The sequence below is a fragment of the Thermobia domestica genome, chromosome 15, assembly GCF_964235325.1.
Source record: "Thermobia domestica chromosome 15, izTheDome1.hap1.1, whole genome shotgun sequence".
Lineage (NCBI taxonomy): Eukaryota > Metazoa > Arthropoda > Insecta > Zygentoma > Lepismatidae > Thermobia > Thermobia domestica.
The window spans coordinates 80,038,046-80,053,149 of record NC_137468.1 but is presented as its reverse complement, the minus strand read 5'-3'; the positions used below and the strand labels follow the sequence as shown (position 1 = coordinate 80,053,149).

General features: G+C 36.0%; 1 protein-coding gene across 9 annotated transcripts in view; it reads right to left on the bottom strand.

The window, feature by feature from the left end:
- Window positions 1-15,104, bottom strand: part of LOC145671106 (voltage-gated inwardly rectifying potassium channel KCNH6-like) — a 754,568-nt gene that overhangs the window by 138,091 nt on the left and 601,373 nt on the right. For all 9 annotated transcript variants that reach the window (XM_081739884.1, XM_081739879.1, XM_081739878.1 and 6 more), the window contains one exon: window positions 1,749-1,936. In XM_081739884.1, coding sequence (XP_081596010.1) covers window positions 1,749-1,936 — 188 coding nt within the window. The remainder of the gene's footprint in view (window positions 1-1,748; window positions 1,937-15,104) is intronic.

Below are 15,104 nucleotides of genomic sequence, written 5' to 3'. Positions count from 1 at the left end.
CTTCATAACAGGGTAATGCAAAATGTTTAACTTGCCCAAGATAAGTGCCCCACGTAGCGTAATCGCTAACGCTCCCGCCTTCAGTGCGAACGGTCCCGGGTTCGATTCCCGGTGGGAACACTCGGTCAAAAAGTGTAAAAAGCTTTTTCAGGCCCTTTCTGAATGAGGCTTTCCTGGATTTAATCATTCACACCAGGCAAATGCCGGGGTAGTATCTAACTTATAAGTCCCAAGTCGTTTCATTTCCTTTCCCTTCCCTGGATAGTGTGCTCGTCGAGGGACGTTATCGCTCATACGTGATGGCTAAATGGGCATGGATGCCGAAAGCCCAGAAATCTAAATCCTAAATACTTGCCTAAGATAAATCACAAAACAAGTAGAATTTTCTTTAGCTAATTTAAAGGTGACATCACTGACACAGGCAGAAACAAAAACACTAAATACAGAAACATGTAGCTAATAATACAGAGGTAGAACATGATAGGTACACCAGTGGTAAATTGTTCTGTTCTATAATCCTTGTACAGTACTTTCAATTGTCAGATTTTTTAATTTTATCAAATTGTTTTATTTTCAATTTCCTTTTAAATCTGTACTAAGAAAAGCTTACAACTAAAGCTGATCCAGAGATATGATAAACATAGGAAGAGACTGCAAAACTGCTTAAAATAACGTATTTGTAGGGATATTTTAAAAAATAAATATAATTGTTGCTTTCCTTTCTTCTATAAAATTATAGTAACAGTTTTTGGTAGTTGTACCGTAATTAGAAGTTCCCGAAATTACATGACTTTAAGCAGTGTTGCAAACTTTACCAATGTTTATCATATCTCCGGAATGGTTTGAGATATTAAATGATATAAACGGTACTAAGTTCGGTACGTCTAGTGAAAGCCACCTACGTGATTGAATGTGCTACTTAACTAAGTACTTTTCGAAATAAAACCTTAAAAAAAAACTCGAATTTTCTATGCCTGTAACTTTGTTTTTTATTTACTAGAAATATGTTATATCAAGATTATAATATTCAACATGACAATACTTTAGATGTATGTTATTCTGTCTATCTCACTTCCGCTATTACTGCTGTAGAAACCTCCAAAATTTCTTTGTGAAAAGATTGTTTTATGATATTGTAGCATCCTTAGATTGTAACACTAAATAATAAATATGGTAACAATGAATAAAAAAGACATGAAAATTTTTTGTTAAGTTGGCAACATTGTTAACCTGGAGTATTGACTATTATATCAGACAATGGCCTCGTTGATATTTGGATTGTACAAAATGTTAGATTTTTAAAATCTATTAGTTTAAAAGTTACAAGGACGATCCAAGATAAATGGTCCACCCTGTATATACATGTGTATGTGTGTGTCTGTGTGTATTTAGAATGCAAACCCCCTAAGTTTAGGTCACAGAACGGCGTTGGATTCACAGATCCTCGTGCCTCACGTAAATTTAAGTCTAAGCCAATACTAAAAGCCAAAATACGTGTCTTAAATTGTCACTTTCACTAACGTTGAAAGTACATCAAGATAAAAAAAAAAAAGACGGAGAAAATAAAAGAACATAAAATGGCATCAACAGGAAAAAAGGAAGTGCGAGGCGCGAAGAAGAAACAGGATATGTGTGATAGTTTTCAGCCAGTCAGCCAGGCAGTAAGGCTATGACTCCTTTGAGAACGACCGGCATGCTATCCGCGAGAGCTCCATAGCTCATGATGATGGGATGCTGTTTGCTCTTACCTCGTCTGTATCGGCAGAGGAGCCATAGAGGATGAGGTCAAACGGGATGGCAGCCACAAGATCGATGATGAACCATCCTCGCAGGTAGTGAACCGCTATCTTGCCCGGATGCGAGACCACCTCATCATTGCTGTTCACGTACGTTGTTCGGAAGTTGATAAGTATGTCTACGATGAATGTAACGTCCACTGGAAAGATATAATAATATATACATATATAAGTGAAAAAAATTAAATGTTTCTCATAAAGCAAATAAAGTACATATATACACACAGACGATATTTTTCAAGTATTACATTAAAGCTCTATATGCAACATCACACTCAGTGATCATAAAGATCTTGTTTATCACCTGTTTTAAGTCCAAAATGCACATCATGTAAGTAATAGGCTGTTTGTGCAGCTATAGAGCATTGAAGCTGGTAGAATATTTTACAGGAAGCGATAAATATACCCGCTAAAAGTGAAATTATGATAACAGTTTACGTGACAAAAAAAGTCACATGCTTACATACTGGTTCAAGAACTCAGAGAAAAATAACTGTCTATGCTTAAGCGTTCCTGTTACCGTCAAAAACGTAAATATTTTTTTTTTCAATAAGTTCGAAACATATTCGATAAGTTGAGTGCAGATTTTAATGTAGTATGTCTACTCTACACATAAAATATTATGTTCAAAGTAGTGCATTTGTACCGAAGTTACTTTTGTTTATTAGGATCTGCTGGTAATTATACAGAACTGTTTTATGAAACAAAAATATTTATCACCACAGAAACAAAATCTTATCGAAGTTCCCTATTCTGTGGTAATCTAAACCCAATTATAAATTTGTTATAGTCATCTTTCTAGGTCCTACTTTGTGTTAGCTAACCGTATTAGAAGTTGATTCATTTGAACCGAATTTGAATGTGCTACTTACCTAGAAAATGCCGTGTTTCCACCACCGATTGTGTTCGATTTGCAGGTCACCTCTATTGACTACTGTCCGACATTGGAGTTTTCATTGCAGGAGATTGCGTTGCAGCTGGTGCATGGTTACTGCAACCCACTCCTCTTTACATGCTTGACACAGATCGGAGACGGGGCCGACTCGACAGTGGGACACGCACCGTTTCAGGAGTCCGATTCATAATTAGGCTGGCATCTGGACTTTTGACAGAGATGTCAGAGAAGGTAATTTCCAAAACTCTAAGTTTCCTGTTCCATACGGAAACAGAATTCCAGCGATGTTTTTACTGTGTGGTTGGATGTCTTTTCTTGGTGTACACTGGCTTGGGAAATCCTAGCACCGTACTTATCTGTACAGTGCTAGGATTTCATGCTGGCACATTTCAATCAGGACATGAGTCTGGTAGTACGCAGCATCGATTTAGACGTTTTCTCTACCTTTCGGAGACGCAGCTTCCTCCTGTACAAAAAACCGTCCAAACTCAGGAACCCTTTTCGGAAACTCTGTGCGCATGGCAGAAGTACATGCTTCGACCCTTAGCGTCAACAGGTCTGTACGTAATGGTATGAACTTTTCGCACAGTTTGTGAGGTAAATCTACGCTTCATCACGGGTAACAACCAACTTCCACCGATCATCCCTGAGATGACGTTCGTACAGCGTCCTGCATTCCCGTTTTCTCTCAACCACACGGCACGGTTTCAGAGCGTGCACATTGCTCTTCCGAACGACCGTGAGGTGTAAATCCTTGTGAATGACACGGTTGACTGTCACCTCCCACATGAATTCCTGGCCATCGTACGCTGTATGGAGGATTTTCGAAGATCGCCAAGCTACACGTAATTGCGGCGAGGTCTTCTTCATGGGAGATCAGTTTTTATAGCTGTTCACGTCAGTGTATTGGAACGAGGACTTTGTGTCGCATATTTCCGTATAATATGATTCAAAGTGGCATGACCTACACGAAAATTACGCACCTGAAATATTACTACGATGCGTAACGTCGTGAACTTATCGCTGAAAAGGGCCACAATGAACCCCTCCCAGAATCTGTAGAGTACGCTCAACCACAGTGCTCTACTGCGTGACTAAAGAGATATTGTTGCTTGCCTCGTGGCAATCTCACGGCGATGGGTTGTGCATGCGTGGTGCTGTTGAACATTGACTTGGGCTCAATATGAATGAATTAACCTCTGTATTGAGCAGAGGGTAGGCGAGCCAAGTTAAGGCGCAGTACCAGCAGAAAACCTTGAACAATGGAGCCAAACCTCGTTTCGTACATTCAACCGAATGGGTTAGACAAAGGTCTTCCCCATAATATAATATAGCGATACCTCTCCTATGGCTCTGTTCAAGCAGGCAAGAGAGCGCATGCGGCAAAACTTATCCTTCTTGATTGGTCTATTAAAATATCTCTTTGCCAGTGACATCATCATAGGCATTTTATTATCAATGATGAGTTCAGGAGAGCGGCGGGGGATTCCACCTGGAGTTGCGAAATTCCCTTCGAAGAATTTCAGATCGTGTTCAATAAGGGTTAACAGTGTTTTTGTAGTACTACTTTAACCCTATATGTGTTGAAATTTTCCACCTGGGAAAGTCGTCCAAAATCATCACAGTTTACCATCATTGGTAGGTCTCTAGCAGAAAACTAAGTAGCTTTCTATCCCCTTCGTTTTACTTCCTCCCTGTTTTTTTTATTATATCCTTCAGGATGTAGTTCCTTCTCAGACAATATTTCAATCTATTTCTCTTCCTCTTTCTGATTATTTCGAATATTATTCTTATTTACCTTTCTTATCCAACATTTTCTCATTAGGTTTTTCGTTCGGGACAGATTTTTCCATTCTTCTCCATATTTACATATTAAAAGTCTATCTATCTTAAGAAGCTTTTTTTGGGTAGTGTCCGAGTTTCTGCTCCGTACACCGCCATAAATCATTTAATGAGTATTTTCCTTAACACTTTATTGAATAACCCACAAAATATAATTTCTCTTCCTAAATACTTATTTTGCCACTCCTATCCTTGCTTTTAATATTTAACGTTCACATTTCACATCTTCATTAACAATACTATCTAACCGAAAACAATTAATTACTCCCTCTACTTTTTCCCTTCTATTTCTATATTTGATATAATCTGCTTTGTTCATATTAGCATCAGTTTTGTCTTTCAAATGTTTAGTTTCACCCAAGGGTGCCGATTTCTCTGTAAATTTGGGGGCGGTCCACCATATATATGAGGATATTAAGACAAATTGCATTCAAATTATGCCAAATATTGTATATTCATAAATACACTAGGGGACCCACATGAGCTTTGGGGGGGCCTCGACCCCCCAGGATCGGCGCCCTTGGTTTCACCCCACATTCATTTATAGTTTTTCCTTAAATTTTCTAACATCATAAACTACAAAATATTTGGAAACGACTTTTAGACACAGTAAGGACACTTTACACATTACCGACGTGAACTCCTGGATGACACATATTCGCCCTCTTTTAGATACTGTTTTTTCAAGTATGTCCTAAATGTGTTTGCAGTATGTGACATAACTTTGTTTTCAAAGTGTTTGCCGAGCAGAAGTGTTTTAAATATGTCACACTACACATTATTTTTAAGAATTAACGCTTTTTGGACACGAGAAGCAGACTTTTAAACGCTATTTTATCAATTTTCTCCTCGAAAACTGTTCTAAAAGTGTTTAAATGATGTTTTATTTTTTTTACAGTCTAGTATTGTTTTGCTTTAGATTTTATTTATTTATTTATTTATTTTATTTATTTATTTATTTATTTATTGTAACAACAACACAACAGGCATCCTGCCCATTTACAGTGTTTGTTTACATATATGGTAAAATATCATTATTTTTACAGAAGAAAAACATACAGAAATTTTTATTGTTTCATTAATTAACTCAGCTCATCATACTACAAATTGTGTTCCTAAACATTTTTTCAGACATATTGAATATGTCTATCATTTCACACTTTTCTTCAATGTTATTGTAGTGAGAGCTCATTCTCCATAAAGGGGATTGCAAAAACTGTATCATTCACAAATCCTATACACTTTGTCTCTCACCTTCTATCAAAATACCCTCTTCTAATGCAGACTCTTATTCATTACATCCTCTTTATATATGTTGTATGTTAATGTTTGTGAGGCTTCCCTACCAACTGCTCTCTCTTATGTCATTTCCAACCTTTTTAACACTTACTTATTAATTTATTTTATGTAAGTTTCTTACGAAACTTCGGCTCATTCATTTTATATCAAATTTTCTTTTGAACTTCCACCAACACTTCCTTGTTTACTTGTCAAAAGCCTTCTATAAATCAACAACTATTATAGACAATTCCTTTTTTCATTCTATAAACCTTTCTAACTTCCCTTAAGCTAACTGTTCCATCTTCTTTTCCTAATTTTTTCATCTATATAGTTTTCTGTTAAGAATTGGAAGCTTAAATTTTTAATTTTTGCTGTACCACATATGAGATTAATAGTTCTGGAGTCGTCCCATTTTTTTTTGGGGGGGGGGAGGTTCGATTTCTTAGTCAACATTATTATTGCTTTTCAACTGCAATTATAGTGTGTACGATCTTCAGGTATTGTTAGTTAAATGGGTACAAAGTTAGTAACTTTTGCATTAAAGTGTTCAACTTATCGCCATCAATAAACAATCAAATTGAAATATTTGGTCTGACGACGTCTTTTATTGCTTCTGTAGAAATTTCCTCACTTGATTTTCAAGTTAGTTGGTTGTTGGAGTTTAGCGTCTCGTTTCAGCACCAAGGCTTTATAAGACACGAGCTATAGTTTAAGGTGGAATCCAAATCACTATAATGCATTTAAATTTCAAGGTTCTTCTATCGGGAATGAGAGGCGGAATCTCGTGCTACAAAGAATTCATTTTCAAGTGCGCTTTCAATTCACAGCACGAATTCGCTCGGGACTGCTTGTGATCAGACGTAAGGATGTGAGATAGGAATTTTGCTGCAACTCTTTTCCCTTGCAATACTTTGTTCAAAATCAATTGGTACGTATTCAGAGCAAATCAACGATCTCGTCAATTGTTCTATGACATGTATAGTTAAACTTATGTTATCTATGTTGGCCCCTATTGGTTTCACAAAAATGTGACTAATCTAAATTTTAAAGGGAAATGCTATTGTAAATTGTAACATACTCGTTCTGGAACAGGAACTAATTATAAGCTACGTATTGGCTTGTATCTCCTAAACAAATGTAGTTAAAATTATTTATGCTATATAAAACATTACATCTAATATGTTAGTGTGGTGCATAAAGTGCATAAGGCCCGCGTTCGATTTTTAGTAGGAGCTCATTTCTTTCGGATTCCACGTTAAACTCCAGCAACGTTTCATAAAGTTTAGGTTGCTGAAAAGGACGTTAAACTCTTAGACAACTAAATATCTATCCTAGTGTGACATTCAAATACCGATTTAACTAAATATCGCACTGTAATTTCAATATGCTAATTACCCACAGGTCTCTAAGTACGTTCTTTATTAGTTTCTCCTTTCCACCTGTGGCAATAGGAGCAGATAAGATCGTCAGTTCGGAAATAATACTCGAATCGTTCATGGTGTCCCACTCCTGTAAGTAGCTAAGCATCAAAACCAGTTCTGGACTTACAGACACATACACCATGCTACTACTACCCATGAGACGAAAAGTATATTTTGAAACTGGGTACTAGACGAGAAACTTCTCGAGTCTTGTGGGCAACACTAGTTCACCCAATCCTTAAATCTCAAACACTGCTTTAGTGTTACATAATTCATAGTTTAAAAACTATAAATTGGTAAAGTGATTGTAGGACCATAATGAAGGGTATTTATCAACGTTTAAGGTTAGTATAAAGGGACAAGTTTTGCCGATAGATGTCACTACAGTCTTCGTATCTCTCCCATGTAATTTTTCCCCCTTTCACGAAAATTTACAATTTCTTTTATAAATTTCAATCTAGAGACTTCAATTTTTTTAGAGAAGGAAATTCATAACCTATTAAAGGGAACAATCTGTGCTGATTTTTTTAATTTAGAATTTTGCTTGTTGAAACAATTCCATTGTTAAATTTTTGGATATCCATTTCAAAAATCAAGCTATTTCAATTTATCTATATCATAAGGCTAATTGGGATCAATACCGATCCACAATAGACGACGCCATTAGCACACTCACTATACCTACCTCGCAGCATAGTCTTGATCATGTCATCACTGACCTTACTACAGCAATTCAAGGAGCAGCGGAACATGCCATTCCGTCTACTCATGTACAACCGCATAAACCTATTTTGCCACCAAGATATCTTGGACTAATTTCTGCTTCACGTCGAGCTTATCGTGAATATAGAACCAGCGGCAACTTGGAGGCACTGCGCTTACACCGCCAATATCTCCGAATAACACACAACTACATTGTAGCATACAAGAAAAGACAGTGGATTTTAACGTGTAATACTCATACTGCAGAAACTCATCCCAGCAAATATTGGCGTAAATTCAACCAACTTACTGGCAAAACGTCTCGTACACCCTATCCACTTATTCACAACCATCAAGCTATTAATAATGACATCGACAAGGTTAATATTTTTGCTACATTTTTCCAAGAAGTCTTCACTCATCTTTCTGAAGGGCACACACCGCACCGCCTTCAAACCTCGATCAACCATCACGCCGATCCGACCGCTCCTCATCTACAGCCTTCTGACCACCATACTCTGGAACCTAATAATCCACTTACTCAGGCTATAGTTCCAGATGATATCAGGGCTATTTTAGCAACCAAACGCAGTACGGCACCTGGATTCGACTCCATCACATATGCTCTCATCAAACAAGCACCTCCTTCTTTCATTCTGATTCTAAGCCATATTTATACTTTTATCCTGCGCAGTGGCTTCTTTCCGCTCGATTGGAAGTATTCAAAAGTTCTTTTATTTCCTAAGCCTAAGAAACTACCATCAGAAGTACAGTCGTATCGCCCGATCCATTTAACAAGTTGTCTCTGCAAATTATTAGAACATATACTCGTTCGTAGGCTCCACGACCACCTCCTCATGCACAATCTTCTGCCGATCCATCAAGCTGGGTTCCGACCGCGCTTCAGTACACTCGATCAGCTCTTAAGACTCGTCACTGCTATTTATAACCAATACAACAAGGGATTTCCTTCTTGTTTAGTTACGTTTGATTTGGAAAAGGCATTTGATAAGGTCTGGCATCCTGGCTTGATATACAAATTACACAACTATATGCTGCCCATATCTTACATACGATTAATCAATACTTTATTAACAGGACGTCTTGCATATATTTCTATTAACAACGCTTTATCACACCCCATATTCTTACATTCTGGCGTACCTCAAGGTTCTTCTCTGTCTCCTTTGTTATATCTACTGTACGTTGCTGATCTCAGACTGACTCCTCACGTCCAAGTCTACCAATTCGCCGATGACACAGCATTTCTCACAACAGCTCGCACTATCCAGCGTATTAATAGACTCATGCAGCCAGCTATCGACACATTTGTCCGTTGGTGTCAGGTCTGGAGACTCAGTATTAACTCAGCGAAAACACAATCTGTAGTCTTTCTACCACCACGTAGACGATCCAGAGTGTTTCGCAATCCGAATTTATTAAATATTCACGTGGACAACACGCCAGTTCCTTTCACATCATCTCTTACTTACCTTGGGGTGATATTTGACTCAAAGCCTACGTGGACTCCGCATCTTAAGAAAATTGTTACTCAAGCTAAGAACAGATTAAATCTACTTAAACGTTTAGTTGGCACCAGCTGGGGTTTACGACCACCTATTGTCCTCAACACTTACAAAGCATTTATGAGGAGTACTTTAACCTATGGCCATACAGCTTGGGCCGCAGCTCCCGACAAATTTTATAAACAATTGTCTATAATGGAGCGGCATGCTTTTAGATTGGCCTATCGAATTCTTTTACCAAGCCCAACCAGACTTCTTTACGAGCTCATAGACTTTCCACCACTGCTCACCCATCTAGAACAGCTTCGCATTCGTTACATCACGAAACGCTTTGATTTACGACACCCCATGCTTCAGGATATACTACGATATGACCGAGACAATGATGCACCGCCACGATACGTCGACACTCCGCTCCAACACTATCTTACACTGTATCACTTGCAAATGGATCCTGCCAATCGAGACCCAGAAGTATTTGCTATATATCATCCACGCCATCTGTCATCTTCCATCTATCCATCATATGCACAGTAATAACCAATTAACATGGGCCTCCTCTGTCTACATCAGTTCCTGAATAGCCCCAGGAACAGAAGATAACAGCATCCGTTCACTAACAGAACCTAGTGTTGTGGCGTCCAGTGCATTCATCCTCATTTTCATCATCATTTGTAAATATTATTTCTTTGAATTGTAATTTCTGTTACTGTTTTTCTCATTTGTTATTATATTCACGCACTTAGCCTTTATGCACTGACAGTTTATTTTTTTTTCTTGTTTCATATTTCTAATAGCCTCCATGCACATATTACCCTTATGTTGTTATTATTATTAGGATTTTGTGTCACCTGTTTCAATTTATCTCTATTGTATATATATGTTAATTACTTAAAATAATGAATGAATAAAGGAAAACCCCTTAGACCAACCACAATTTCTGAAGCCTCAACATTCCTAATACAACACTTCCCCGAAGAAAGGGCGCAACCCTTTAACCGGGTAGACGACAAAAAAAATCAAGCCATTTCAACAATGAAGAAAATTCTAAATAAAAAATCGGCACGGATTATTGCTTTTGATAGATTATGAAGTTCCTCTTCTAAAAAATTGAAGTCTGTAGGTTGACATTTGTAAGAGTAATCGTGAATTTTCGTGAAAGATAAAAAATACATGGGAGAGATACGAAGACAGTAGTGCCATCTATCGGCAAAACAAGTCCCTTTAAACCAACCTTAAAGATACGCAATCCATTCTACAATACACTCCAATGAGAAATATGGTTTAACTATTTCTTTATCTCATCCTTCCTGAACTTATCATGGTGAAAAATGATTCTGATAACTTCTAGATGAAATTAAGAGCGAAAACATCAGGTTGCCAAACGAGATGAAAAAATCGAGACGATACGATAAAAGCTTTCCGAGAATCGAGACGAGATAAGAAGGTATTCTTTGAGAATCACGAGGAGATGAAACTCTGCAAAAATTTACGAAACGAGAAAGTATTATTTCTCGCTTCCAGGCTAACAGTACATCCTGCTAGTGGGTTTTGATCCCCAAACTATGGAAGTAAGATATGTTTTTGCTTGCACTTTGTAACATGGTTCCGATTGTCGATTGTTATGAACTTATTGTAGGTGATCTTTAGAATACTTCGAATATGCGGCAAACCAACGGAAGACAATAGCTCAGTAAGTCCGTTTGGTCTACTTTACCACATATCTTACAACATGACAGGCGGCGATCTAGTCATATATTCATCAACAAAAGAAATAAGAAGCAACAAGTATTATAATCGCATTCTGTATTCTTTTGGAGAAGGTGCTTTCAATGGACAATTTTTTTCTTTTTGCCCTTTGATTTATTGACCTTCAGAGGAAATAACAATTTCCAGAAAGGATTTTTTTAAAGAAACGGAAAAGATCAGATATACAGGTCAAGTAACTATGTAACACTAAAGCCTATGGACACGAAGGTTCACAAAAGCTCTCCACTGACTTCTATCATTAGCAACTGGATTTACTTTCTAGTCTGTATTCCTATTTCTGCAAGATCCATCTTAATGTTTGTCTTCTCATCTTCGCCTAGGTCTACCAAACATTGTTAGGGTCACCAAGTGTAGGAGAATTAGGTGGGTAGGTCATATAGCCAGAATGGAAGAAAGTAGGAACGCTTTCAAAGTCTTAACTGGAAGACCAATCGGAAAACGACCATTAGGAAAACCATATAAATTATGTAGTTCCTCGCTATGAAGTTTCCTATTCCCCATTTCCGTTCCTCTTAGGTCCGAATATTCGTCCCAGAATCTTGTTCTCAAATACTTTCAGTATATGTTCTTCTTTCCTAGTAAGCGTCCATGTTTCGAAGCCATACTGAACGACAGGGATGATTATCGTTTTATATATTTTAAGCTTCAAATTCCTCGACAGAATTCGCGACCACAAGATATTTTGAACTGAATAATAACACGAATTTCCTGATTTCAGTCGACTTTTAATTTAATCGTGAATAGGTTTTCGTCTGTTAATATTGATCCTAGATATTTGAAAGGATCCACTTTATCAAAAGTATTATTTGATATTTTAACGTGTCCAAAATTTTGCCGTATTAAGATCCCGACGAATTTCCATGTATTTAGTTTTCTCTGCTTTTACTTCTAAATACATGTTCCTGCAAGCGTTTAACCCTAGAACGCAGAACATGGGTCAAAAATGACCCAGCAGTAATTTATGTATAGATTTTTGTCTGCAATATTTGTTGCACAGTAATTTTTCTCCGTGACATCTTCTATTGGTTTGTTTACTACATAAAAATAATGTATTTAAGTTTTTGGTTTAGTATTTATTTTTTACATTTTATTATATATATTTATATACTTAGTATACATAACATGGGTCATTTCTGACCCGCGGCATATTTTAGTATTAGATTATTATTATATATTAGTATTAGTATATAATACTAATACTAATCTTTATAGTAGTATTAGATTAGTTCTTTACTATAACAAATTAGTAATTGTTTTACTGAAATGTTATTGTATTTGTAGTAGTATTATTACTACTAGTCTTGTACTTTGAATTGGATTTTTTTAGAAATATATACTCTGAACAGACTAATCTTATGGACCATGTTATGGACCCATGAACCCATCATAAAGACCCATGTTATGGAAACTAAATACAAATCATGTCATGCGTTTAAGGGTTAATAAGACCTCTGCATTTCTTTCTATTGTTCTCCTATCATCCCCTATTAAATTTACATCATCAGCATACGGATATAACCTGGTGAATACTATCCAATTCTAGGGCCTGGTTGCTATATTTAATTTTCCTTATAGCGTACTCCAGATTAAAGTTGAATAATAATGGTGACAATGCTTCAGTTATAGAAGCATGAAGATTTCCATGTAGGGTCCTGTTATTTTCAATTATAATTAATTTATATTATTTATCAAATCTCGGATGAACTTAAAGAGGTGGGCAAGCTATCAGATTTCACAGTATTCAAAAGTATTAATCGTCATTCTACAGATTATCTAAACTGGTTTTGTGTGTGTGTTCACATGGAGCTTTTTTTTTTTTAAAGTGCTGAACCTGCAGCATAGGCAAAAAGCAGGGACTTGAAACTAGGTAGTCTATAAAATAGAACTTCATTTCAATAACAAAAACTTAATTTCACAAGATGTTCATTTCGGAACTCACATTGAGAAAAAACGTTTCTCATATTTAGTTCGTTCTTTTATTTTTCTAAAAAAATATTCTAAATCCAACACTGCTTTTGTTTCGCCATTTCAATTAAAATTGAATAATCTAGAATAGTAAGCTGAGGTCTTATATCTCGAAACTCCATTGAAGTGCTTTATTTTCAAATACAATAACACGTCAAAGTGCAAATGATCTCTTTGTCGTCAATTCTACAGCCACTCTGCATAATATAATTGATTGACTCTTCTAGAAAACATTTATCACAGAAATTCAACTGTATGTGAAATCAAAATGAAAGACATTTTATTCCCCTCAGTCTGTCTCAAAAGCGCTCACTTGATTAATGAATTATGTTCATTTTTGGTAGAATTTTTCCATTCAAGTTTTAGTTTGCAATGCGTTCATATTATTTCGTTCAAACTCGGATACGATATGGCTTTTTTTTTCTAAAGGATAAGTTTTGAAGTACGTTATAGTTTTCCAATGATAATGCTTGTATACAAGGTTGTCTACTGAGTTTCATTTTCAAAATTTCAGTATATTTCCAGTATATTCAGTATAACTATCAGCAAAATTCCAATACATAATATAATGATTTAAAAAAACTTCTTTAGGAATAATCACACTCTTGACGATTTCAGGTTTGTACAGTAATTGTTTTACCATCAAAAATATTTATTTTTAATAAATTTAGTTAACCTTGATATTTTTTAAGTACAAATGATGTTTTTAATCATTCTTTAAAGGCCCTCCAAACTCCCCTCACAGACCTCCACTCCACCCATTGCTTTAAATATCTAATTGCAAAATGTATACAACTCTTTGGAAAAAATTATAATGTCAATACATACAAAATTGTTTCTATTAAAACAATTACAAAAAAACATTAGCAAGTTACCAGTTCCATGATTTTTCCAGTATGTGCATTAAAATGTCAGTATATTTCCAGTATTTCCAGTATCAAAATTAAATTCAAGTATTTCCAGTATTCCCAGTATCAGTAGACACCCTATATACTAAGTTTTTATTTTACGTTACTGTAGATTGGAAATTACAGAATGTTACAATGAATTGGAAATTACAGGATGGAAGCAAAGCTAACAGAGAATAGTAACTAAGCCGAAAATTTAATAAAGCTTTACTCATGAAACCACTAACGAACATACATTGCATAACGATGAGTCAAATAAATTTGTAATGGGGGATAAAAAGCCTTAAAGTTGAAAAGAATGAAGAATTTTATGCTGACATTTAGAGCAACTTAAAAAAAATAGCTGAACATAAATATTGAAGCGTATCTATTTCAAACCACTCATCAAATTGTAGAGGAAGGGTAATTAAATATAGGTTAATCAATGACCATGCGACACTTGAATCAAATTGAATTTAAAAAAATGAAAAGTTAGAAAAATATATTTCTCATGAATTAAGAGAGGAACAAAAATTGTTACGAATTCTGTTCTGCGACTGGTTTGTGTAATAAGAGAAAATACAGTCACATCCGTGGGTTGTATTGCCACACGTGTAACTATATCTATCTATCTATCTATCTATCTATCTATCTATCTATCTATCTATCTATCTATCTATCTATCTATCTATCTATCTATGTAACTAACTATCTATCTATATACAAGGTGTGATCAAAACGTACGATGAATGTAGTTGCACAGTGCCATCTATCGAGTAACGATCAAGACGTCCTTCGACGTCAAAAAACAGATGAAAATGTACAAAAAAAGTAGCACAAATGATTTGTTTAAACACAGGCGAATGGGTATTCTTGAGCTTTCCGAAGAACTAAACATGTATGGGTCCGTGAAAAGCATTTTAAACGCCTATTAAATAAGCAAATATCTTCTTTCTTCACACGAAATTGCGCCGTGCCACACCTTGCTTCCGATCAACGAGTTTTTGGCCGAAAAAAAA